Genomic DNA, 27,707 nt, shown 5'->3' on the forward strand with positions numbered 1-27,707 from the left:
TTTTTGTGTTTATTAGATCCACCCGGTCCCCCATCCAACCCTAGAATTACAGAAACCACCAAAACCTCAGCCACATTCACCTGGGGCCGACCCCACTATGATGGTGGTCTTGAAGTAGAGGGCTACATTGTTGAATATAAAAAGGAAGGACATGATGATTGGGAGACAGAGACACAGTACCCACTGAAAGCTTCAGAATACGTGATTGGTAAACTTCAAAAAGGAGGCAAATACCACTTCAGGGTTAGTGCTGTAAACTCTGAGGGAATAGGCGAGCCTGCGGAGGTTGAGAAAGTGACTGAATTGGTGGACCAGGAGATGTTGCCAGACTTTGAGCTGGATGCTGAACTCAGAAGAACTCTGGTAGTTAGGGTTCGTGCTTCAATCCGTATGTTTGTTCCTATCAAGGGCCGTCCTGTCCCTGAAGTCACATGGAGTAAAGATGATACTAACCTGAAAACACGTGCACATATTGACACCACAGAGTCATACACTCTTCTGGTTATTCCTGACTGCACAAGATATGATGCTGGAAAGTACCACCTTTGTCTAGAGAATGTTGCTGGAAAGAAGACTGGGTTTGTTAATGTGAAAGTTCTGGATACACCAGGACCACCAGTCAATCTCAAACCTAGAGAGATCGCGAAGAACAGCATCACCCTACAGTGGGAAATTCCCATTATTGACGGTGGTTCTAAGATTCGTAACTACATTATTGAGAAAAGAGCAGCCACTAAGAAGGCCTACACAGTGCTTAGCACCACATGGCAGAAGTGTTCCTTCAAGATTCCAGACCTCGAGGAGGGAGCTTACTACTATTTCCGTGTCTCAGCTGAGAATGACCTGGGTGTGGGTGAGCCAGCTGAAACCCCAGAGCCAATCAGGGTATCCCAGGCCCCCTCTGCCCCAGAAAATTTGTATGTCACCGATGTTACCTCTGATAGTGCCAGCCTTGCATGGACCAAGCCTTTACATGATGGTGGCAGCTTGATCACTGGGTATGTCATTGAGGCTCAAAAGAAGGACACTGATCAGTGGGTCCATGTGGCCACCATTAAGGCTCTGGATTATACTGTTACAGATCTAATTGAGGGTGCTGAATATACCTTCCGTATAATGGCAGTCAATGCATCAGGCAGGAGTGATCCCCGTGAGAGCAGACCAGCTGTTATCAAAGAGCAGACTTCTGCTCCTTCATTTGACCTGCGTGGGGTCTACCAGAAAACGATCATTGCTAAGGCAGGAGATCGGTTGAAGGTGGAGATTCCAGTGTTGGGCAAACCAAGGCCTGTAGTTTCATGGAAGAAAGGAGATACAGTGGTCAAGGAGACACAAAGACTCAACATTGAAACTACACTAACATCAACTATTCTCAACATCAATGAGATAAAAAGGACAGATGGAGGCCAGTATTCTATGACTGGTAAAAACATGCTGGGGACAATGACAGAGACAATCACAATCCTGGTTCATGACATTCCTGGACCTCCAACTGGTCCTATTAAGCTGGAAGAAATTTCATGTGATTATGTGCTGATGTCCTGGGACCCACCAGAAAATGATGGAGGTGTTCCTATTAACAACTATATTGTTGAGATGCGGGAGACCACTGGTACTTCATGGGTAGAGCTGGCAGCTACAGTCATCCGCACCACATTTAAGGCAGCCAGACTCACTACTGGAACTCAGTATCAGTTCCGCATCAAGGCCCAGAACAGATATGGGATTGGACCAAGCATTATCTCTGAACCAGTGGTAGCTGTCTATCCATTTGATGTACCAAGCCAGCCTGGCACTCCCGTGGTCACCTCTTTCAACAAGGATGCTATGACCCTTAGTTGGAATGAGCCATCCTCTGATGGAGGTAGTGCCATTCTGGGCTATCATGTGGAAAGGAAAGAGAAAAACAGTATTCTGTGGCAGAGGATCAGCAAAGCCCTTGTTGTTGGAAATCTATTTAAATCAACAGGCCTTATTGATGGAATTGCATATGAACACCGTGTTATTGCTGAAAATATGGCTGGTCTCAGCAAAGCCAGCAAACCCTCTGAGCCCATGTATGCTTTGGACCCAGTTGATCCACCAGGCAGGCCAGTAGCACTAAATATTACTAGGCATGAAGTGACCTTGTCATGGACCAAGCCAGAGGGAGATGGAGGATTTTCTATTACTGGATACACTGTAGAGAGGAGGGAGATGCCCAATGGACGTTGGCTCAAAGCAAACTTCAACAACATTCTGGAAACTATCTACACAGTCAGTGGTCTAACTGAAGATGCAACCTATGAATTCCGTGTGTTTGCTAGGAACTCAGCTGGTGCTGTTAGTGCTCCATCCCAGTCATCTGAAGCAATCTTGTGCAGAGATGACATTGAAGAGCCCCGGCTTGATGTAGATGCATCATATAGCAGCACTGTTGTTGTCATGGCAGGAGAGGTATTCAAGCTGGAAGCCAGTGTAACTGGAAGGCCAATCCCATCTCTGGTATGGACCAAAGAAGGAAAAGAGCTTGAGGATACAGCCAAAATTGAGATAAAAACATCCGAGTTCCACACAACTTTAACAAACAAAGATTCGCTCAGGAGGGATGGTGGTGCTTTCACTTTGATTGCGAGCAATCCTGGTGGCTTTGCTAAGTTCATATACAATGTCAAGGTGTTAGATAGACCAGGACCTCCCAACTCCCTCACTGTAACAGATGTTACTGCTGAGAAATGTGTCCTTAATTGGCTCCATCCAACACATGATGGTGGTGCCAAGATTGAGTACTTTATCATTCAGAGACGAGAGACCAGCAGGTTGGCTTGGACAAATGTGGCCACAGACCTTCAAGCTAATAGGTTCAAGGTCACCAAGCTTCTAAAGGGCAATGAATACATTTTCAGAGTTATGGCTGTTAACAAGTATGGTGTGGGTGAACCTGTGGAGTCGGAACCTGTCATCTGTGCCAACCCCTATGTACCCAGTGACCCACCACAGCAGCCTGAAGTCACCATAATCACCAAGGACTCTATGGTTGTCTGCTGGGATCGCCCTGAACATGATGGTGGCAGTAGAATAAACACATACATAATTGAAAGACGGGACAAAACTGGCCTGCGCTGGGTGAAGTGCAACAAGAGGACTGTAACTGACTTGCGATTCAAAGTCTCAGGCCTCACACCAGGGCATGAATATGAATTCAGAGTTCTTGCTGAGAATAATGCTGGGCTAAGTCAGCCCAGTCCTTCCAGTCCATTCTACAAAGCCATTGACACCATCTTCCAACCTGGACCTCCAGGGAACCCCAGAGTGCTGGACACAACCAAGTCTTCTATCACACTTGCATGGAACAAGCCTGTCTATGATGGTGGTTCAGAAATCACTGGTTACATAGTGGAGACCTGCCTGCCTGAGGAGGATGAATGGACAATTCACACTCCCAAGAATGGTTGGACAGCCACTTCTTTCACCATCACCAATTTGAGGGAAAACCAAGAGTATAAAATCAATATTTCTGCCACTAATTGTGAAGGAGTGGGAGAGCCTGCAGCTGTTCCTGGAACACCCAAGGCTGAAGACAGACTAGTTCCTCCAGAAATTGAACTTGGAGCAGAACTACGTAAGGTGGTCTGCATCAGAGCCTGCAGCACACTCAGACTTTTTGTCCCTATCAAGGGAAGACCAGCACCTGAAATAAAATGGTCTAGAGAGCATGGAGAATCTCTAGATAAAGCTAACATTGAAATCACCTCATCATTCACCACTCTTCAGGTAGAAAATGTTGACAGATTCGATGGGGGTAAATACATTGTGACTGTAGAGAATGCCTCAGGAAGTAAGACAGCCTTTGTTAATGTCAGAGTGCTAGACAGTCCTGGAGCGCCTCAAAATCTGATTGTCAGGGAGGTCACTAGAGATTCAGTTTCTCTTGCTTGGGATGCTCCTGTCATTGATGGTGGTTCCAGAGTCCGCAATTACATTGTGGAGAAGCGTGAATCAACCAGAAAGGCTTATTCAACTGTGTGTGCCAGCTGCCATAAGTCAAGTTGGAAAGTTGGAGACCTAGAGGAGGGAAAGATGTACTTCTTCAGAATTTTGGCTGAAAATGAATATGGCATTGGCCTCCCAGTAGAGACTCTTGAACCAATTAAAGCATCAGAGAGGCCTCTTCCCCCAGGCAAAGTGTCTCTTCGTGAAGTTACCAGCAAAAGTGTCACATTAAGTTGGGAAAAGCCTGACCATGACGGTGGAAGCAGAATCACTGGCTATATAGTTGAGATGCAGGGAAAAGGCAGTGAGAAGTGGACCCAGGTCATGGTTGTAAAAAGCAATGAAGCTCATGTTACTGGCCTTACACAGGGAGAAGAGTATACATTCCGTATTTCAGCCGTTAATGAAAAGGGAGTCAGTGACCCCCGCTCTCTCAATGTACCTGTGGTTGCCAAGGATCTGGTCATCTCACCAACCTTCAAACTTCTTTTCAGCACATTTAGTGTGCTAGCAGGGGATGATCTGAAAATAGATGTACCATATGCTGCCCATCCCAAGGCTACAGCAACTTGGCTCAAAGATGGTGTTGCTCTCAAAGAGACGACAAGAGTGAATGCAGATACCACAGACAAAAATCTTCTCCTGGTTATTAAGGAGGCTTGCAGAGATGATGTGGGAACATATACTGTCAAACTTACTAACACAGCTGGAGAGGCATCTACAGATATCAGTGTTATTGTTTTAGATAAGCCTGGACCTCCAACTGGCCCAATTAAGCTAGATGAGGTCACTGCTGATAGCGTGATCCTGTCCTGGGATCCACCTCAGTATGATGGCGGTTGTGCCATCAATAATTACATCGTTGAGAAGAGAGACACATCTACCACTAACTGGCAGATTGTGTCAGCTACAGTAGCCAGAACCACTATCAAGGCAGCACGTCTGAAAACTGGATCTGAGTACCAATTCAGGATTGCTGCAGAGAACAGATATGGCAAATCTTCAGCCCTGTTATCTGATACTATTGTTGCTCAGTATCCTTTTGAGGTTCCTAGTTCACCACGTTCTGTTACCGTTCAGTCAACCACCAAGGAAAGTATGGTGGTTGTATGGGAAAAACCCAGCAATGATGGTGGAAGCAAGATTTTGGGATACCATTTAGAGCTAAAAGAGAGAAACAATATATTGTGGGTGAAACAGAACAAACAACTTGTCCCAGAAACAAGATTCAAGGTTATTGGCCTGGAGGAGGGTATTGAATATGAGTTCAGAGTTTATGCTGAGAACATTGTTGGCCTCAGCAAAGCCAGCAAAGTGAGTGAAATACAAGTTGCCCGAGATCCTTGTGACAGACCAGGAAAACCAGAAGCTGTCATTGTAACACGAAACCAAGTGACACTAAGATGGACAAAACCCCAATATGATGGTGGAATCAAGATCACAGGTTATATTATTGAGAAGAAGGAGGGAGCTGGTCGGTGGATGAAGGCCAGTTTCACCAACATCACTGAAACAGAATTTGTTGTCACAGGACTTATTGAGAATCAGATTTATGAATTCCGTGTCATTGCCAAAAATGCAGCAGGTGTTTTTAGCCAGCCATCTGATTCTACTGGAGCCATCACTGCCAAGGATGAGGTGGATCCACCCAAAATTGACTTGGAAGCTAAATACTCCCAAGCTGTGGTAGTTAATGCTGGAGAGACATTTAAACTTGAGGCTGCTGTTTATGGTAAACCCGTACCCACAATTCACTGGCTGAAAGAGGGCCAGGAGATCACCGAAGCAGCTCGCTTAGAGCTTAAGAACACAGATTTTACAGCTTGTCTGGTTGTTAAAGAAGCCATCCGTGTTGATGGAGGTCAGTACATACTTCTAGTAAAGAATGTTGGAGGAGAGAAATCTGTTAACATTAATGTTAAGGTTTTAGACAGACCTGGTGCACCCGAAGGCCCTATATCCATTTATGGTGTCACTAATGAAAAATGCTCAATTTCCTGGAAACCTCCCTTGCAAGATGGAGGAAGTGATGTTTCCCATTATATTGTTGAGAGGAGGGAAACCAGCAGATTGGTTTGGACTGTAGTTGAACCAAAAGTTCAGACACTGAACTTGAAGATCACCAAATTACTTCCTGGTAATGAATATATTTTCAGAGTGATTCCTGTTAACAAATATGGAGTTGGAGAGCCACTGGAATCTGAGCCAATGGTTGCCAGGAATCCATTTGTCACTCCCAACCCACCAACAAATGTGGAAGTTTCCACAATCACCAAAGACTCTATGGTGGTGACCTGGGAGAGACCAACTAATGATGGTGGCAGCCCAATCCAGGGATACATTGTTGAGAAACGTGACAAGGATGGTGTGCGATGGACTAGATGCAACAAGCGCAATATTAGTGAGCTGCGCTTTAGAGTAACAGGGCTTCTTGAAAACCATAGCTATGAATTCAGAGTTGCTGCTGAGAATGCTGCAGGTGTTGGCATGCCTAGTGCACCAACAGTGTACTACAAAGCACTGGATCCTGTCTTCAAACCAGGCCCACCAAACAACCCCAAGGTGGTAGACACATCTAGATCCACTGTTTCCCTAACATGGGGCAAACCCATCTATGACGGTGGCTGCGAGGTTCAGTCTTACATTGTAGAGGCATGCAATGGTGCATCTGATGAGTGGTTTATGTGTACTCCACCAACTGGAATCATGGACACAAAATATACTGTGAAAAAACTTCTGGAAAAGCATGAGTACCAATTTAGAGTGTGTGCAATCAACAAGGTTGGTGTTGGTGAGCATGCTGATGTTCCTGGAAAAATTCTTTTGGAGGAGAAACTTGAAGCACCTGATCTTGATCTTGATGCAGATATGAGAAAGATGATCAACATCAGAGCAGCAAGTACGCTCAGATTGTTTGTTCCTGTAAGGGGTCGTCCAGCTCCGGAGGTGAAATGGGGCAAGGCTGATGGTGAGATTAAGGAGACTGCTCAGATTGACAATACAGGCAGCTATGCATCACTTGTCATTGAGAATGTTGACAGATTTGATAGTGGCAAGTACACCCTGACTGCTGAGAATGCTAGTGGAGTAAAATCAGTCTTCATAAGTGTCAGAGTCCTGGACTCCCCTAGTCCACCAACTAACTTCGTGGTGAAAGAGATTACCAAGAATTCTGTCACTCTCACATGGGAGCCTCCACATCTGGATGGTGGCTCAAAGATTAAGCACTATATTGTTGAAAAGCGTGAGAGCACCAGGAAAGTGTACTCTCCCATCACTACATGTAACAAGATGTCATGGAAAGTTGAACCTCTTCCAGAGGGTGGAATCTTTTTCTTTAGAGTATTGGCTGAGAATGAATATGGTGTGGGTCTCCCTGCTAAAACTATAGAACCAGTTAAGATATCTGAGAAACCTCAGCCACCCGGCAAGGTCAGTGTTGTTGACGTTACTCACAGCACTGTAACTTTAACTTGGGAAAAGCCTCTGCACGACGGTGGTAGTAGAATCACCCACTATGAAGTTGAACTAGCTCCCAAGGACAGTGAAACTTGGTCTATATGTGCTAGTGTGAAAGCACTGGAAACATTAGTGACAAACCTTCTCAAGGGAGAGGAGTACCAGTTCAGAGTTGTTGCTGTAAATGACAAGGGCAAAAGTGACCCGCGACAGTTGGCTCATTCAGTTGTAGCAAAGGACCTTGTTATTGAACCTGCTGTTAGACCCAAGGCAAGTTCTTATAGTGTCCAGGTGGGGTATGACCTCAAGATAGATGTCCCAGTCGCTGGTCACCCTAAACCAATTATCACCTGGACCAAAGATGGCGTAGCCCTTAAGCAGACTACCAGAGTCAATGTCACCGACTCAGCACAAACTACCACTCTTACCATAAAGGATGCTACCAGAGAAGATGGAGGTATGTACACTATCAGTGTCTCCAATGACCTTGGTTCAAAGAATGCAACTGTAGAGGTGATCACCTTGGACAAACCAGGCCCACCCACAGGCCCTGTAAAGTTGGAGGATATCAGTGCTGAGAGCATCACCCTCAGCTGGGAACCTCCTACATACACAGGTGGTTGTCCAATCTCAAACTATGTGGTGGAGAAGAGAGACACAACCACAACAAACTGGTCGGTTGTGTCTGCCACTGTGGCTAGAACCACTCTAAAAGTCAGCAATCTGAAGACAGGCACTGAGTACCAGTTCAGAATTTATGCTGAAAATAGATATGGAAAGAGCTATGCAATTGATTCACAGCCTGTTGTGGCACAGTATCCATTCCAGGAGCCAGGACCACCAGGAACACCATTTGTTTCTTCATACACTAAAGACTACATGGTAGTTGAGTGGCATAAACCCCCAAGTGATGGTGGCAGTGCCATCTTGGGCTACCATCTGGAAAGGAAAGAAAGGAACAGTATCCTCTGGACAAAGATAAACAAAATGCTCATCCAAGATTGTAGATTCAAATCTACTCCACTCGAGGAAGGCATTGAGTATGAGTATAGAGTCTATGCAGAGAACATTGTTGGCATTGGTGAGTGTAGCAAAGTGTCTGAGGTTTATGTTGCCCGTGATCCATGTGATCCTCCTAGCCGTCCTGAGGCTGTGATTGTGACCAGGCACTCAGTGAAACTCAAGTGGAACCCCCCAGAGTACGATGGTGGGAGTTTAGTTACAGGTTATCTAGTAGAGAAACGTGATCTTCCTGAAGGAAAATGGATGAAGGCTAGCTTCACAAACATCATTGAACATGAATTCACAGTTACTGGCCTGACAGAAGATAGCAAATATGACTTCAGAGTAATTGCAAAGAATGCTGCAGGTGCCGTTAGCAAGCCCTCTGAGAGCACAGGGTCCATAACTGCTAAGGATGAAGTTGTCCCACCTAAGAGTGAGACAGATCCTATGTACAACCAGACCATTGTCATAAATGCAGGAGAGACATTCAATCTTGAGGCCAGTGTGGAAGGAAAGCCTATTCCAACTGCTCAGTGGTTCAAGGGGAATCTTGAAGTTGAAAACTCAGCAAGAGTGGAGATCAGAAACACAGATTTTAAAGCTTTGCTTGTTGTAAAGGATGCTATCAGAGTTGATGGTGGACAGTATACTCTGGTTCTCACAAATGTGGCAGGAAGTAAGACTATCCCCTTCAGTGTGAAGGTTCTGGACAGACCAGGGCCTTCAGAAGGACCTCTTACTATCAGCAATGTTACTGAGGAAAAATGCTCACTGTCATGGCTGCCACCCAGGCATGACGGAGGCGCCAGCATTTCTCACTACATCATCCAGAAAAGAGAAACTAGCCGCTTGGCATGGACTGTGGTCTGCAGTGATTGTAAAGCTACCATGTTTAAAGTTACAAAGCTACTGAAGGGAAATGAGTACATCTTCAGAGTCATGGCTGTCAACAAATATGGCACAGGTGAGCCGCTTGAATCAGCACCAGTTATCATGAGAAATCCATTTGTTCCACCTGGCGCACCTCAGGATCTTGAGATCACAAACATCACCAGGGATTCTATGACTGTATGTTGGAACCGTCCTGAGACATCAGGAGGCAGTGACATTGTTGGCTACATTGTTGAGAAAAGAGACAGAGCAGGAGTGAGGTGGACCAAGTGCAACAAACGCAGAGTGACAGACTTGCGTTTCAGAGTAACAGGACTGACTGAGGACCATGAATATGAATTCAGGATATCTGCTGAGAATGCAGCTGGAGTGGGCCAGCCAAGTCCATCGACACCCTATCTTAAGGCATGTGACCCCACCTTTGAGCCAGGCTGTCCCACCAATGTCCATGTGGTAGACACTACTAGAGACTCCATTAGTCTGGCTTGGCACAGACCTATCTATGATGGTGGCTGTGAGATTCAAGGCTACGCTGTGGAAATAACCAAGGCTGATGAGGAGGAATGGGCCATATGCACCCCACCTTGTGGAGTCAATGCTACCAAGTTTACCATCAAAAAGTTGATTGAACACCAAGAATACAAGGTCCGCATTTGTGCCATCAACAAGGTGGGTGTTGGTGAGCCCACTGAGATCCAGGGAGTCGTTAAACCTATGGATAAGATTGACCCTCCAGAAGTGATTCTGGATTCAGAGCTCAGAAAGGGAATAGTTGTCCGTGCAGGAGGCTCGATGAGAGTCTGCATTCCATTCAAAGGCCGTCCTACTCCTGAGATAAACTGGGCCAAAGAGGATGGAGAGTTACCCAGTAAAGTTCAGATTGAGACTGGTGAAGATTACACACAGCTCTCAATTGAAATCTGTGACAAATATGATGCTGGAAAGTACGTGCTCAATTTAGAAAATAGTGCTGGCACCAAATCAGCTTTTGTTTCCGTTAAGGTGCTAGACACTCCAGGGGCTCCTTTAAACCTAACAGTAACAGACATCAAGAGGGAAAGTGTGACTCTGACCTGGGAGCCTCCTCTTATTGATGGTGGTGCAAGAATCAAGAATTACCTTGTTGAAAAGAGGGAGTCCACAAGGAAGGTTTACTCTAATGTGGACAACAAGTGCACAAAGACAAGCTATCGTATAACTGGCCTGACAGAGGGAACTATATATTATTTCAGAGTCTTAGCAGAGAATGAGTTTGGTGTGGGACAGCCAGCTGAGACAGAAGAATCAGTAAAAACATCTGAGCCCCCCCTGCCTGTGGGTAAGGTCACGTTGACCGAAGTGACAAAAACAACTGCTTCACTCTCCTGGGAGAAGCCAGATTATGATGGAGGTAGCAGAATCATTGGTTACTACATTGAGATGCAGCCTGTGGGCTCAGAGGAATGGGTGGTAGCTGCCACATGCAAAACTTGTGAAGGCACTGTCACAGGCCTCAGTGCAGGACACGAGTACCTATTTAGAATCTTAGCCTTCAATGAGAAGGGCAAGAGTGACCCTAGACCTTTGGCTGCGCCAGTCACTGCTAAAGATATAACCATTGAACCCAAATTCAAGATTCAATTTAACACTTATAGTTTACAGCACGGTGAGGATTTGAAGATTGAGATTCCAGTGATTGGACGACCTGTTCCCAAGGTTGAATGGAAGAAGGATGGACAAGCTCTTAAAGAGACAACAAGAATTAATGTTTCCAGCACATTGTCATGCACTAAGCTGTACATCAAAGATGCAAATAAGGAGGACTCTGGCAAATACACTGTCACAGCCACCAGTAGCATTGGAACAGCTACAGAGGAGATTACTGTTATTATTCTTGATAAGCCTGGGCCACCCACAGGCCCTGTAAAGATAGAAGAGGTGAGCTCTAATTATATCACTCTGTCTTGGGAGCCACCAGAGTATACCGGAGGCTGTCCCATCAATAATTACATCGTGGAGAAGAGAGATACTACCACCACAGCATGGCAGATTGTTTCTGCTACTATTGCCAGGACAACCATCAAAGTCACCAAGTTGAAGACTGGTGTTGAATATCAATTCAGAGTGTCAGCTGAAAATAGGTACGGGAAGAGTTCTGCAATTGTCTCTCCTGCTGTTATTGCTCAGTATCCATTTAATGAGCCTGCTGCCCCAGGAACACCAGTCATTTCTTCTGTAACCAAGGATAGCATGGTTGTTGAATGGAAACCTCCTACCAACAATGGGGGCAGTCCAATTCTTGGCTATCACCTTGAGAGAAAAGAAAAGAATAGCCTCTTGTGGACTAAATTAAACAAGCTTCTAATCCCAGACACACGTTTCAAAACTACAGAACTTGAAGAAGGTATTGAGTATGAATTCAGGGTTTATGCTGAAAATATTGCTGGTCTCAGCCCAGCTAGCAAGCTGTCTGAGAGCACAGTAGCAAGGGACCCTTGTGACCCACCAGGAACTCCTGAGCCTATTGAAATCACCAGAAACCATGTGACACTCCAGTGGACCAAGCCCCAGTATGATGGAGGGAGTGCAATTACTGGCTATGTGATTGAGAGAAGGAAGCACCCAGACACCCGCTGGATGAAGGCCAGCTTCACTAACATCATTGATACACAATTTACACTTACTGCTCTGACTGAAGACTGTGTGTATGAGTTCAGGGTCATTGCCAGAAATGCTGCTGGGATTTTGAGCAAACCCTCTCAGAGCACAGGGGAAATTACTGCCAAAGATGAAATTGAGGCTCCAGCAGCCACCATGGATTCAAAATTCAAGGATCTGACTATTGTTCACGCAGGTGAGACATTTGTCATTGATGCTGACTATACTGGAAAGCCTTTGCCTGAGGTCATTTGGTTAAAGGATGGAAAAGAGATAGACAAAGCCACACCAAGAATGGAAATCAAGACTACACTCACACGTACCATCCTGACGGTCAAGGATTGCATCAGAGTGGATGGTGGCCACTTTGTCCTCAAGCTTATTAATGTGGGAGGAGTCAAGATGATCCCAGTTAATGTCAAAGTTCTGGATAGACCTGGGCCTCCAGATGGACCTCTAGAAGTCAAAGGGGTCACAGCTGAGAAATGTTATCTGCATTGGAATCATCCCTCACATGACGGTGGAGCTGGCATCTCTCACTATATCATTGAGAAGAGAGAGACTAGTCGTTTGTCATGGACTGTGGTTGAGCCCAAGATTCAGGCAATCAGCTACAAAATCACAAAACTATTGCCTGGCAATGAATATATCTTTCGAGTTACTGCTGTAAATAAATATGGTGTTGGCGAGCCTTTAGAATCAGAAGCTGTTGTTGCTCGTAACCCTTTCACCACTCCCAGTGCCCCCTCAACCCCTGAGGTCGGTGCCATCACTAAGGACTCCATGGTGCTTTCCTGGGAGAGGCCCAATGATAATGGAGGTGCAGAGATTGAGGGATATGTCCTTGAAAAGCGTGATAAAGATGGTATCAGATGGACTAAATGCAACAAGAAGAGGCTGAATGACCTGCGATTCAGATGCACTGGTCTCACAGAGGGCCACTCTTATGAATTCAGGGTTTCGGCTGAAAATGCTGCTGGTGTAGGAAAGCCTAGTGCACCAACTCCGTACATCAAGGCCTGTGATGCCACTTATCCACCTGGACCCCCAAATAATCCAAAGGTCACTGACCATTCAAGCACCACAGTTTCCCTTTCATGGTCCAGGCCTATATATGATGGTGGTGCACAGATCACTGGGTATATTATCGAAATGAAAGAGGCAACAGATGATGAATGGATCATTTGCACACCACACACTGGCATCCAAGCCACTAACTACACAGTAAAGAAACTTAAGGAGAATGCGGAGTACAACTTCCGCATAAGTGCTGTTAACTGTGAGGGAGTAGGAGAACATGTAGATTTGCCTTGTTCCGTGATTGCTGCAGAGAAGCTGGAGGCTCCTGAAATTGAATTGGATTGTGACCTAAGAAAGATGGTCAACGTCCGTGCCTCTGCTACCTTGCGTCTGTTTGTGACAACCAGAGGGAAGCCTGAGCCTGAGGTCAGATGGTCAAAGGCTGATGGCACACTAAATGAACGTGCCCAGATAGAAGTCACAAGCTCTTACACAATGCTGGTGATTGAGAATGTTGACAGATTTGACACTGGCAAATATGTACTGACCCTTGAAAACCTCAGTGGCTCTAAATCAGCCTTTATTAATGTCAGAGTTCTGGATTCTCCTAGTGCTCCTACTAACCTCGAAGTTAAGGATGTTAAAAGAAATTCTGTCTCTCTCTCCTGGGAGCCTCCTCTAATTGATGGTGGGGCTAAGATATCCCATTATATAGTGGAGAAGAGAGAACAGAAGAGAATGGCTTTCACCAGTGTTTGCACTAACTGCGTCAGAAACTCCTACATTATTTCAGACCTGCAGGAAGGAGGCCGATACTATTTCCGTGTGTTAGCTGTGAATGAACTCGGAGTAGGTCTGCCTGCATCCACAGATCAAGTTAAGGTGTCTGAGCCTCCTCTGCCTCCTGGTAAGATTGTGGTGGTTGACATTACTCGTCATGCTGTTACACTCTCCTGGGAGAAACCTGATCATGATGGAGGCAGTAAGATTACAAACTATATTGTGGAGATGCAGCCCAAGGGAGATGACAAATGGACGATGTGCAGTGAAGTCAAAGCACTGGAAGCTACCATTGATGGACTCACAACTGGAGAGGAATACTCCTTCAGGGTAACTGCTGTGAATGATAAGGGTAGAAGCGATGCTAAGCCTCTGGCTACTCCTGTGGTGGTAAGGGACATCACGATGGAGCCCATCATCAACCTCTTATTCACCACATACAGTGTAAAAGCAGGAGACGATTTGAAGATTGACGTTCCCTTCAGAGGCAGACCACAGCCTGAGGTGTGCTGGAAGAAGGATGGCCACATGCTTAAGCAGACAACCAGGGTAAATGTTCTTAATTCAAAAACCTCATCTAAGATTGTCATTAAGGATGCCACGAAGGAGGATGTAGGGAAGTATGTGATTACCCTGACTAACTCAGTTGGTACCAAGTCAGCTGAAATCTCTGTTATAATCCTGGATAAACCTGGACCACCTAGTAACATTAAGGTTGATGAGGTGAGCGCTGACTTTATTTCTCTGTCTTGGGATCCTCCAACCTATGATGGTGGTTGTCAGATTAACAACTATGTAGTTGAGAAGAGAGACACTACTACTACAACATGGCAAATCGTGTCAGCCACAGTGGCCAGAACATCAATAAAGGTTTCTCGACTTACTCAGGGGACAGAGTACCAGTTCCGCATTGCAGCTGAGAACCGTTATGGGAAGAGTCCTGCCATAGATTCTGCTCCTGTTGTTGCTCAGTATCCATTTGAGCCTCCTGGCCCTCCAACCAAACTTCATGTTGTCCATGCCACCAAAACTGGGATGCTCGTGGTATGGGGCAAACCTGCAAGTGATGGTGGAAGTCCTGTTATTGGTTATCACATTGAAAGCAAAGACCAAAGCAGCATCTTGTGGACCAAGGTCAACAGAGGCCTGGTGACTGAGAACCAGTTTAAGATGACAGGAATGGAAGAAGGTCTGTTGTATCAGTTCAGAGTGTATGCTGAGAATATTGCTGGAATTGGTCCATGCACTAGGGCAAGTGACCCTGTGGCAGCCAGGGATCCATGTGAAGCTCCACATAACCTTAGAGTCACAAACATCACTAGAAACTCAGTTTCTCTTTATTGGGAAAGACCTGAATATGTTGGCAGTGCAAAAATTACTGGCTACATTGTTGAGCGTCAAGAGCTTCCCAATGGTCGCTGGCTGAAATGCAACTTCACCAATATTCAAGACACTTACTTCGATGTCACTGGTCTCACAGAAGATGTCCGATATGATTTCCGTGTTATTGCTAAAAATTCTGCTGAGCAATTGAGTGCTCCTTCAGAAAGCACTGGACCCGTCACTGTCAAGGATGATGTAGACCCTCCCACCATTATACTGGAAGATAAATTCAGACAGTTGGTTGTCATTAAGGCTGGAGAAATCATTAGAGTTGATGCCGAAATTACTGGGCGTCCACTCCCAGTTGTATCATGGTCTAAGGATGGAAAGGAGATTGAGGCCAAGGCCAGATGTGAAATCACATCCACTAACTTCACAACTACACTCATTGTCAAAGATGCTATCAGAAGGGACTCTGGACAGTATGTTCTTACACTGCACAATGTAGCTGGAACCAGATCTGTGGCTATCAACTGTAAGGTTCTGGACAGACCTGGACCTGCCTCAGGACCTTTAACAGTTTCTGGTCTCACAGCAGAGAAATGCACCCTGTCATGGGGACCACCTCAGGAAAATGGTGGTGCTGAAATTATGCACTACATTGTTGAGAAACGTGAGACCAGTCGTCTTGCCTGGACTCTTGTCTATGGTGACATGAAGGCAACTACCTGCAAAGTGACTAAACTGCTCAAAGGAAATGAGTACATCTTCCGAGTTAGGGGAGTCAACAAATATGGAGATGGTGAAAGCCTGGAGAGTGAGCCAACAAAGGCCACTGATCCATTCACTGTCCCTTCAGCTCCCACTAATGTCCAGGTCACCTCTGTTACAAGTGAGGCAATGACCATTTGCTGGGAAAGACCTGTTTCTGATGGTGGCAGCAGTATCGCTGGCTATGTAATTGAGAAGCGAGAGAAGACTGGCCTCCGCTGGTGCCGTGTCAACAAGAAACCTGTTTATGACCTTAGAGTGAAAGCTTCACACCTTCGCGAGGGCTGTGAGTACGAATACAGAGTTTTTGCAGAGAATGCTGCTGGCCTCAGTGCTCCTAGCACTCCTTGCCCACTCACCAGGGCAGAAGACCCACAGTTTTTACCCTCACCTCCAGCTAAGCCTAGGATAATTGACTCCACAAAGACTACAGTCACCCTGTCATGGAATAAGCCACTTTTTGATGGTGGAGCACCTGTGACTGGTTACAGAGTAGAATACAGGAGGACATTAGATGATGAATGGATTGTTGGAGTACAGAACACCAAAAACACAGAATTTACAGTGGTGGGATTGTCGCCTGGAGCTGAATATGTGTTTGTTGTCAAATCCATTAACAAGATTGGAGTGAGTGAGCCCAGTCCTGAGTCAGACAAACAAGTTGCCAAAGAAAGAGAGGAGGAGCCAACCTTTGATGTTAGCAATGAAATGAGAAAGACTCTTATTGTAAAGGATGGAAGCTCTTTCACAATGAAAGTTCCTTTCAAAGGCAAACCCATCCCTAGTGTTACTTGGGCTAAGGCTGATGTAGACCTTAGAGTTCGTGCTGTAATTGACACCACAGATACCTTTACTTCCATCACCTTAGAAAAAGCAACTCGGAATGACTCTGGAAAATACACTGTCACTCTATCCAATGTAGCTGGTACCTCCTCCTTGACGCTCACTGTCCGAGTTTTGGACTCACCTGGGCCTCCTAGTCATATAGAGGTCAAGGAAGTCACAAAGACCTCTGCTACTATAACCTGGGATACTCCTGAGATTGAAGGAGGAGGACCAGTCAAGAATTACCTTATTGATTACCGTGAGGCTAGCAAGAAAGGCTGGACTAGATTGACTGACACATGCCACAGACTGACATACAAGGTGGCAGACCTGCAGGAGGGAGGAGTCTACTACTTCAGAGTGACAGGCGAGAATGAATATGGTATTGGTGTTCCTGCTGAGACCAAAGAGGGGACCAAGATCACAGGTATTAAATCCTGAGTTGGTATTTTTTAAATTTTTATAGAAAATATATGTCAAAATTTGTTGTAATTGAAAGGCAATATATTTTCTTTCTCCAGAAAAACCAAGTCCACCACCAAAACTGGGTGTAACGGATGTAACCAAGGAAAGTGTGTCCTTGGCCTGGGCCAAGCCAGAACACGATGGAGGCAGCAGAATTACTAGCTACCTAGTAGAAGCACTGGAGAATGGACAAGAGAAGTGGGTTAAATGTGGTACAACAAAGTCCATCCACTTCACAGTGTCTGGTCTGAGGGAGAATGCGGAGTACTTCTTCAGAGTCAGAGCTGAGAACTATGCTGGATTCAGTGATGCTAAGGAAATGACTACTCCTGTAGTAGTCAAAGACCAGCTTGGTAAACTACAAGCTTGTTATAATAATCAGAACATGCCATGCAATTAGTAGAGACTACACCTAATTTCTCCTGTTGTAACTCTTTTTGGTACTTTTCTGTTCTAGAATCTCCTGAGATCAACATGAAGGACTTCCCCCACAACACAGTATATGTTAGAGCTGGATCTACCCTAAAATGTGAGATTCCATTGACAGGCCGGCCTTTACCTAAAGTGACTCTGTCCAAGGATAATGTGCTGCTCAAATCAACAATGAGGTTTAACTCAGAAGTCACTCCTGACAGCATCAAGATTACTCTGCGTGAGAGCATTGCAGGAGACTCAGGCCGCTATGATATCATTGCCTCCAACTCCAGTGGAACCACCAAGTCCTTTGTAAATATAGTGGTTCTTGACCGCCCCAGTGTCCCACTTGGACCAGTGGAGCTGTATGATGTCACAGAAGACAGTGTGAGCTTAAAGTGGCTCCCACCAGCATATGATGGTGGCAGTCCCATCACCAACTACATCATCCAGAAGCGAGAGACAACTACAGCCAACTGGATGGACGTGTCTTCCGCTGTGGCCCGCTGCACCATGAAAATTATGAAGCTGACCACTGGCCTGGAGTACCAATTCAGAATTAGGGCAGAGAACAGATATGGAATCAGTGAACATATTGACTCACCAGCTGTCACTGTCAGTCTTCCTTACAGTAAGCAGTTTTTGCTTTTCTTATTATTATACATAAACATGATATTTTTGCTACTCATTCTTTACACCTTCACTATGTGAGCATGCCAAAATTCTCAATCTCTGCATCTTATCCTCCAGCTATACCAGATGCACCATCAACTCCAGAAATTACTGCTGTAACCAGGGAAAGCATTACTGTTGCATGGAAGGAGCCAAAGTCAGATGGAGGCAGCCATGTGTTTGGTTACCATCTCCAAATGAAAGACAAAAACAGCATCCTTTGGCAGAGAGTCAACAAAACAGTGATCCGTGCCACACACTTTAAAGTCACCAACATAAATGCTGGACTTATTTATGAGTTCAAGGTAGCAGCAGAGAACTCTGCTGGAATTAGTGCCTTCAGCAAGGTTTCTGATGCTGTATTGGCTATTGATGCCTGTGGTGAGTTTGTAGTCGATAAAATGCACGAAGAATTCTTTGACTTAAGATTTTCAGCAATATTTATTACAATCATTCTCACTGTATCTTCTTATAGAGCCACCCCTATACTTGCGCATAACTGACATCACTAAGAACTCCATTAGTCTGGCCTGGCAGAAGCCTGAATATGATGGTGGATCCCCAATAACTGGTTACATGATTGAGAAGAGAGAGGGTGTTAGCTCCAAATGGTCTAAAGCTAACCTCACCAATATCACAGACACCCGCTTCATTGTTACTGGCCTCACCCAGGATGAAACGTATGAGTTCCGAGTCATGGCAAAGAATGCAGTTGGTTCAGTGAGCAACCCGTCTATCACTGTGGGACCAGCCACATGTGTGGACACTTATGGTAGGTCTTTTCATGTTGGATTATATTTGTGTATTTTTTTCTGCAATTATGCATTGTCTTGTATTCTAAGATATTTATTCCACACCCTACATATTCTACATCCTGACTTGTCTTACCATCTCTGGTCCAGGTGCCCCAGAGATTGAAATACCTCAGGAGTATCTTAATGAGGTCAAGCACAAGGCTGGCTCTAATGTGGAACTCAAATTTAATATAAGAGCCAAACCTGCTCCCAGTATTGAGTGGTTTAAAGATGGCAGAGAGCTTGAGCCTACTTCTCAGCTTTCTTTTAAACACACTTTCGAGTCCACAAGTGTGTTCCTGAAGGAAACAACTCGTCTTAACTCTGGAACCTATGAAGTCAAGGTGAAGAACTCCCTCGGATCGTCATGTGCCATTGTCAGGCTGCTCATTCAAGGTATTTATTTAATATTTATTTTTCATTGTATAACATGTATCATATATGCAGTATACACCCTGAGTCAAATGTTTTCCTTGTCTAATCAGATAAGCCAGGCCCACCTGCTGGAGAAATTCAGTTTAAGAAGGTGACAGCTGACAACATCACCATCATGTGGTCCCCACCTGCTGATGAAGGTGGTGCCATGGTAACACATTACATTGTAGAAAAGCGGGAGACCAGCAGGGTAATGTGGTCGATTGTCTCAGAGAAACTGGTTGACTGCATTGTGAATGTGCCCAGACTCATAAAGGGCAATGAGTACATCTTTAGAGTCCGTGGAGTCAACAAGTATGGCATTGGAGAGCCACTGGAGTCTGAGCCCATTATTGCCAAGAATGCATTTGGTAAGCAAATAGAATAAAGTCACCTCATCAGTCACATATATCTCCCTCTCTCTCTCTCTCTCTCTTGCTCTTGTGTTTGAAATTATATCAACTTTCATTATAGACAGTGGTAAATTACAAAGGTAAACTTAAAAGCTTTAACCTTATCATTTTTATTTTGCACAGTACCTCCCAGCGAGCCATCTAAGCCTAAAGTTACTATGATCACTAAGTCTACCATGACAGTAATCTGGGAAAGACCAGCGTTGGATGGAGGCAGTGATATTGATGGCTACTATCTAGAGAAAAGGGAGAAGAGGAGTCTGCAATGGTTCAAGGTTTGTTTGCTGCCCCAAATCTAAAAAGTTCAAGCATAAAGAAAATCTACCAATGAATAGGAGATGTTAGCTTTAATATATCCATTTTTTTTATCCAGGTGGTGAAGGGCACTATCAGAGACACCAGGCAGAAGGTGGCTAACCTGGTGGAGAACAATGAGTACCAGTACAGAGTGTGTGCTGTCAACAAGGCTGGAGCAGGAAACTACTCTGAACCTTCTGAGCTCTATAAAGCCTATGACCCAATAGGTATGTGACTTTAATTTGCAGTTATCCTCATCTCGTCAGCATTTGAGGAATTCCTTTATTGTTTACATTTTCCTTTTTTTTTCTCCAGATCTACCAGGTGAACCCACTAAACTGCGTGTGATTGACTCCACAAAGACATCTATCACACTTGGATGGGAGAAGCCCGTCTATGATGGTGGCAGCGAAATTACACACTATATTTTAGAGCAGATGAATACAGAGGACAAAGAATGGGTGATTTCCAACCCACAAGTCAAGACATGTGAGTATGTGGTGTCCCACCTCAAACCTGGCATCTACTACTTCTTCAGAGTATCTGCTGTCAACTGTAAAGGCAAAGGAGAAGACATCAAAATGTACCAGCCTGTGCAAGCCAAAGATATTTTAGGTTCGTATTGATATAGTTCCCTTTATAGTACAAGATATTAGTCTTGAGACGAATCAATAATTAAATCAGAATTAATGTTCTTTTCCATCTTTGTATGACATTTGTATCCAACAGAGGAGGCTGATCTGGACTTAGATGTTGCTATGACAACTCAATACACAGCAAAGGCTGGCCGTGATGTGGAAGTCTTTATCCCCCTAAAGGGTCGTCCTACACCAAATGTCACCTGGCGCCGTGGTGACCGTAACATGGCTGGTGATAACCGCTACACAATCACAAGCACTGAAAGAGCCACCACACTCCTCATCCCCAAGGTCACCCGTGATGACTGTGGAAAGTATGTGCTGGAAATTGAGAATGGTGTTGGAGAACCTAAGATAGTTACTGTTTCCCTTAAGGTTCTGGACAGTCCATCCACCTGCCAGAAACTGATGATAAAGAATGTCACAAGAGGAAAGCTGACACTAAGCTGGGAGCCTCCGCTCATAGATGGTGGCTCCCCTGTGACTAATTACATTGTCGAAAAGAAGGCCTCCACTATGAAAGCTTATCAAGTGATTACTGATGAGTGTTTAAATACAAGTTACAAGGTGTCAGGGCTGGAGGAAGATATAGCTTACTTCTTCCGTGTGTCTGCTCAAAATGAGTTTGGTGTGGGTGACCCTTGTGAAACCACTGATGCTGTCCGAGCAACTGAAACTCCAGGAGCTGTTAAAGACCTAATAATGGTGGACTCCACAAAGAACTCTGTCACCCTTCAGTGGAGCAGACCTGACCACGATGGTGGCAGCCACATCACTGACTACATAATTGAGAAGAGAGCCCAGGATGAAGTCAAATGGACTTTAGCTGCTAAATGCAAGCGGTGCAGCTGTGAAGTGACGGGACTCAAGGAAAATACTATCCTGGATTTTAGAGTGTTTGCAAAGAATGAGAAAGGCAACAGTGACTTCTCCCAAATTGGTCCGATCACAGTGATGGACCTCATCATTCCACCTGAAGCCAACCTGAATGATTATCCCAATGGAGAGCTTGCTGTTCGTATAGGTCAAAACATCCATATTGAGTTACCATTCAAGGGAAAACCAAGACCTACAATCAGCTGGCTAAAGGATAATTTCCCACTGAAGGAAAGTGAGAAGATTCGCTTTAGGACCACTGACAACAAGACTTCAGTTACAGTCAGAGGGGTTAAGAAAGAACATGCTGGACAATACACCTTGGTTCTGGATAACAGAGTCATTAAGAACTACTTTGACATCAATGTGATCACTCTGGGACCCCCTTCAGTCCCTACCGGCCCCATCCGTTTTGACGAGATAAAAGCTCAGACTATTATTATCTCCTGGGATGAGCCGAAGGAAGATGGAGGTGGCGAGATCACCTGCTACAGTGTGGAGAAACGTGAAACCTCCCAGGCCAACTGGAAGATGGTCTGCTCCAGTGTTGTCAGGACTACCTTTAAAATTCCTAACCTGGTCAAAGGAACTCAGTACCAGTTCAGAGTCCGTGCAGAGAATAAGTATGGGGTCAGTGAGCCACTCATCTCTTCAGATGTTGTTGCCCAGCACCAGTACAAACCTCCAGGTCCTCCAGGAAAACCAGTTGCCTACAACATCACCAGTGATGGTATGTCAATAAAGTGGGATGCCCCAGATTTTGACGGGGGTTCCCCAGTCTTAGGTTATCATGTCGAGAAGAAGGACAGGAACAGCCTCTTATGGCAGAAAGTGAATTCCACAACCATCTCCAACAGAGAGTACAGGATAATTGGTCTTGTGGAGGGTCTGGAGTACTCCTTTAGAGTCTATGCAGAGAACAATGCCGGACTCAGCCCTTGCAGTGAACAGAGCAAACATGCGCTCGCTATCTCCCCTGTTGGTAAGTAGATGTTGCTCAGTACATCGGTCTGTATTTAGGAGTTGTTTTGTATTTACAGAGTTTAGATATTATGATTCTTTCATTTTGTCCTATTTATTTACTCTTTACATCTAAATTATTATGGATTAATTGCTTTCTTGCCTCAATTAGATCCACCCGGTACCCCAGTCTGCATTGATGTAACCAGAGACTCAGTCACCCTCCAATGGGACATTCCCAAGAGGGATGGTGGAAGCAAAATTGTAGCCTATAGTGTGGAGAGGCGTCAAGGCAGAGGCAAATGGCTACGGTGCAACTTCACTGATATCAGTGAGACCCAGTTCACTGTAACTGGTCTCTCACCTGGAGACAGATTTGAGTTCAGAGTGATTGCCAGGAATGCTGTTGGCACAGTCAGCCCACCATCCAACTCCTCTGGATACATAATGACCAAGGATGAGAGCAGTAAGTATTTTTAATATAAAAAACATGTTAGAAGAACGCAAATTGTTGCTTGTTTTTTAATTAATCACATCTTACTTGATGCTGATTCATAATCTTTTTGTCTGCATCTCCAGTTGCTCCTGAGATTGAGTGGTCTCCAGACCAGGTGCTCACCCTGAGGGCTGGAGATAATGTCAGTCTCAGCTGCAAAATCACCGGACGTCCAGTCCCACAGGTTCTTTGGTACAAGGATGGTAAAGAGATCGACAAGAGGACTATGATTGACATTGAGATTAATACTGGCATTGGCACCAGTAGTCTGTTTATTCGCGATTCTAACAGGAACCACCGTGGAATTTACACTGTAGAGGCCAAAAATAGCTCTGGAACCAAGAAAGCTGATGTTAACGTTAGAGTCCAAGGTTTGTAAATGTGTGCAATTTGTTATAATATCTGTTAAAAAACACTGTTTTAGACAAATCCGTTTCTGTTGACACAAGTGATACAAATGTTTTTTACCGTAACAAGTCTCCTCAATCAACTTTTTCCTTGCAGATACCCCTGGACCCGTCGAGGGCCCAATCCGTTTCACAGGCATCACAGCTGAGAAGTGCACTGTGTGGTGGAGCCCACCAGAGAACGATGGCTGTGCTGCCATTACTCACTATGTGGTGGAGAAAAGGGAGACATCCAGGATCACTTGGGCCTTGGTCACCTCCAAGTGTGAAGCTTGCTCTTATAATGCCACCAACCTCATCAAAGGCAATGAGTACCAGTTCAGAATCTCTGCTGTCAACAAGTTTGGTGTCGGTAAACCACTGGACTCTGATCCTATAATTGCGAAGATGCAGTACAGTAAGTAAAGTTACTCAGTGCTGTCTGTTTGACTTGTTGGGAAACTCTTAAAAGTAATCTGAATTTTCTATTGAACATAAGCACTAATGGAAGAAATGCTTTCCACCATTCAAAGATATTACTTTAAAAAAAATTTATTTTTTGTTCTGTTACTCAGCTGTTCCTGATGCCCCTGGTACACCAGATGCCACCCATATTACTGGAGACAGCATAACGCTGTGTTGGACCAGGCCACGGTCAGATGGAGGCAATGAGATTAAATACTACATCCTAGAGAGGAGAGAGAAGAAGAGCTTGCGCTGGGTTAAGGTCTCCTCCAAGAGGCCCATTACAGAGTTAAGGCACCGTGTGACCAAACTTACTGAGGGCAATGAGTATGAGTTCCGTGTTATGGCTGAAAATGGTGCTGGTGTCGGACCAGCCAGCAGCACCTCCAGGCTCTTCAGATGCAGAGAACCAACGAGTGCTCCCAGTGCTCCCACTGTAATCAAGGTAGATCTTGTATTAACACTCATTGAATTATACATGGAGGATCTTTTAAGTAAAAACCAATTTCCTAAACTGGTCTTGAAATTTACAGGCCAATCATATAAGATGTATTCTTTTTGGTTTTACTATTTAATTTTACAGAATGGCAAACATATAAAAAGAGGCAATTTGGATACAAAACAGGTGCAGCTTTGTAGTGAAGAACGCTGAGTTTGACTCAATATTAGATTATAGAAACAAAACGCATTAAAAAAAATTGTAACTATGCTTTTTGTTCATCAGGTCATTGACTCCACTAAGTCCTCTGTCACCCTGGAATGGACCAAGCCAGTCTTTGATGGTGGCATGGAAATAATTGGCTACAATATAGATATGTGTAAGGCCAGTCTGGAGGAGTGGCACAGAGTCAACAGACAGATTTGTATTCACACCAGGTATACTGTCACAGGTCTAGTACCTGGAGAACTCTACAAGTTCAGAGTCAGTGCTGTAAATGGATCAGGAGAGGGCGAAGCATCAGTGATGCCAAACCCTGTTCAGTCTTTGGACAGACTTACATCTCCTGAAATTGATCTTGGTCCTGACTTCAAGCAAACTCATATTGTGAAGAATGGAGGCACTGTAACCCTACATATTGCTTTCAGAGGAAAGCCAGCTCCTCTAGCCACGTGGTCTAAATTAGACAGTGAGCTTCCGATAATGGCTGATATCAACACCACAGATTCATTTTCCACTCTGACCATAGAGAACTGCACCAGGTATGAGGCAGGCAAATACACCCTGTCCCTGGAGAACAACAGTGGGCGCAAATCCATCACATTCACTGTTAAAGTACTGGATACTCCTGGACCTCCAGGAGCCATAACCTTCAAAGATATTACTCGCGGAGCCTTGACAGTGATGTGGGATGCTCCTGCCAATGACGGTGGATCCCGAATCCACCACTACATTGTGGATAAGCGTGAAGCAAGCCGCCTTGCCTGGCAAGAAGTCAGCACCAAGTGCTCACGGCAGATGATCAGAGTAACTGGTCTGGAAATTGGTGTACCATATTTGTTCAGAGTGATTGCCGTTAACCATTATGGCCAGGGAGAACCAAAAGAGATGACTGAGCCTATAATTGCCACAGAAGAACCTGCGCCACCCAAGAGATTGGATGTTGTTGACACAACCAATTCCACAGCCTCACTGGTATGGCTAAAACCTGAGCATGATGGAGGCAGCCGCATTAGAGGCTATATTGTTGAATTCAGGGCTAAGGGCACTGAGCACTGGGTTGTTAGTGGAGAGACTAAGTCTCAGAAGATGGTGGTAGAGGGTCTGATTGAGAACACAGAGTATGACTTTAGAGTCAAAGCCAAGAATGATGCTGGAATTAGCGAACCTCAGGGCACCTTTAGCTCTGTGGTCATAAAGGAGCCTTGCATAGAACCAACTGCTGATCTCAGCAGCATCACCAACCAGCTCATCACTTGCAAGACTTCCAACACCTTCACAATTGATGTCCCTATCAGTGGCAGACCTGCACCTAAAGTTACCTGGAAACTGGAAGAGATGAAGCTTAAGGAGACTGACAGAGTCTCCATTAAGACCTCAAAGGAAAGAACCATTTTGGTAGTGAAAGACAGCAAGAGAAGCGACAGCGGCAAGTACTACCTGACACTGGAGAATGCTGCTGGTGTGAAGACATTCACAGTCACTGTGGTCATAGTTGGCAGACCAAGTCCACCCACAGGACCAGTGGAAATTTCTGGAATCTCTTCAGAGTCCTGCACCCTATCTTGGTCTGAGCCAGCTGATGATGGTGGTACTGACATCAGCAACTACATTGTAGAAAAACGGGAATCTGGCTCCGCTTCTTGGCAAGTGGTGAACTCCAGTGTGAAGAGAACCACGATCAAAGTGACACATCTCACCAAATACATGGAGTACACATTTAGAGTCTGTGCTGAGAACAAGTTCGGAGTCAGCAAGTCCGTTGAGTCTGCCCCTGTTGTCATTGAGCATCCATTTGGTAGGTGCTGTCCAACAGTTTAAATATGTGATCCTGATTTTATATGTGTGTGTGCCAACATTGGTTTTGTTTTGTTTTTTTAATGCTTTGGATTTCTTCTAAACAAACCATATTCTCATCTCCACTTGATTTTCATAGTTCCACCAAGTCCTCCAACTCGCCCAGATGTGATATTTATATCTGCCAATGCCATTAGCATTAAATGGGATGTTCCATATGCTGATGGTGGCAGCAAGGTGACAGGCTACTGGATTGAGAAAAAGGAGAGGAACACGATCCTGTGGGTAAGGGAGAACAAGCTACCCTGCCTGGATTGCCAATACAAGGTCTCGAACCTGATTGAGGGGCTGGAGTATCAGTTCAGGGTGTATGCCATGAACCTTGCTGGGCTCAGCAAAGCCAGCGAAGCCTCCAGACCTGTAGTGGCACTCAATCCTGTTGGTAAGAAAATATTCACATTCACATTCATCCTAACTATGAAGATGTATTATGAAATGACAGATGGTCAATACTTAATTTCACTTAAGGTCCTAAAAACAGATGTATTGTTATTACTGTTGATATTGCCCAACTAAGATGCACAATGGAGACTTTAAGAGCATAGTCTTAAGTGTTTGAGTTGAAGTCAATTGTACTTCTTTTTTCTGAACTTCTGAAGCTAGAGAACACTTTTGGATGACAGATAAAACATCTTCAAGAACATTTTTTCAACTCAAGCCCTTAGGACTACTCAGACCTGAATGACTGAGAACCTACACAAATTTTAACAATATCTGACGTTGTGTGAATATAAATGTTTTATGATCATTTCTACCCTCCAGATCCTCCTGGCAAACCCGAGGTGACAGACATCACCCGCTCTTCTGTGTCATTGTGCTGGACGGTGCCCTTCAATGATGGTGGCAGTAAGATCATTGGTTACGTGGTGGAGAGAAAAGTCTACAGCACAGATGAGTGGGATGACAACCGCTGGCTCAAGTGCAACTATACCACAATCACAGAGAACTACTTCACCATCACAAACCTAGGTGAAGGAGAGACCTATGAATACCGTGTCGTTGCCAAGAATGCTGCTGGTGTTCAAAGTGTCCCTTCAGAGACCACTGGACCAGTCACATGCAAGGATGAATATTGTAAGTTCAAGGGTTTTGTTTGGGTTTGTTTTTTTTACCTTGATAGTATTTAAATAAGTTAATCTACATTTCCTATAATTTTAGAAACAATAAAAAACTATGAATGAATGTAAATTTAAAGAAAAAAAAAGCTCCCCTGCTTGGT

The 27,707-nt window shown here is 44.8% G+C and overlaps 1 protein-coding gene across 1 annotated transcript in view; it reads left to right on the forward strand.

Annotated features, from left to right (window-relative positions):
- The window catches only part of ttn.2 (titin, tandem duplicate 2), a 217,539-nt gene that overhangs the window by 171,730 nt on the left and 18,102 nt on the right, over positions 1–27,707 (forward strand). Inside the window, 18 exon segments of the mRNA XM_039599816.1 lie at positions 17–17,110; positions 17,205–17,501; positions 17,606–18,193; positions 18,313–18,615; positions 18,710–19,006; positions 19,137–19,424; positions 19,514–19,813; positions 19,979–20,130; positions 20,229–20,379; positions 20,468–20,767; positions 20,882–22,648; positions 22,799–23,092; positions 23,206–23,493; positions 23,627–23,926; positions 24,084–24,418; positions 24,698–26,429; positions 26,568–26,870; positions 27,251–27,562. Of these exon segments, the coding sequence (XP_039455750.1) occupies positions 17–17,110; positions 17,205–17,501; positions 17,606–18,193; positions 18,313–18,615; positions 18,710–19,006; positions 19,137–19,424; positions 19,514–19,813; positions 19,979–20,130; positions 20,229–20,379; positions 20,468–20,767; positions 20,882–22,648; positions 22,799–23,092; positions 23,206–23,493; positions 23,627–23,926; positions 24,084–24,418; positions 24,698–26,429; positions 26,568–26,870; positions 27,251–27,562 (25,101 nt within the window).

This window comes from Oreochromis aureus, linkage group 16, assembly GCF_013358895.1.
Source record: "Oreochromis aureus strain Israel breed Guangdong linkage group 16, ZZ_aureus, whole genome shotgun sequence".
Lineage (NCBI taxonomy): Eukaryota > Metazoa > Chordata > Actinopteri > Cichliformes > Cichlidae > Oreochromis > Oreochromis aureus.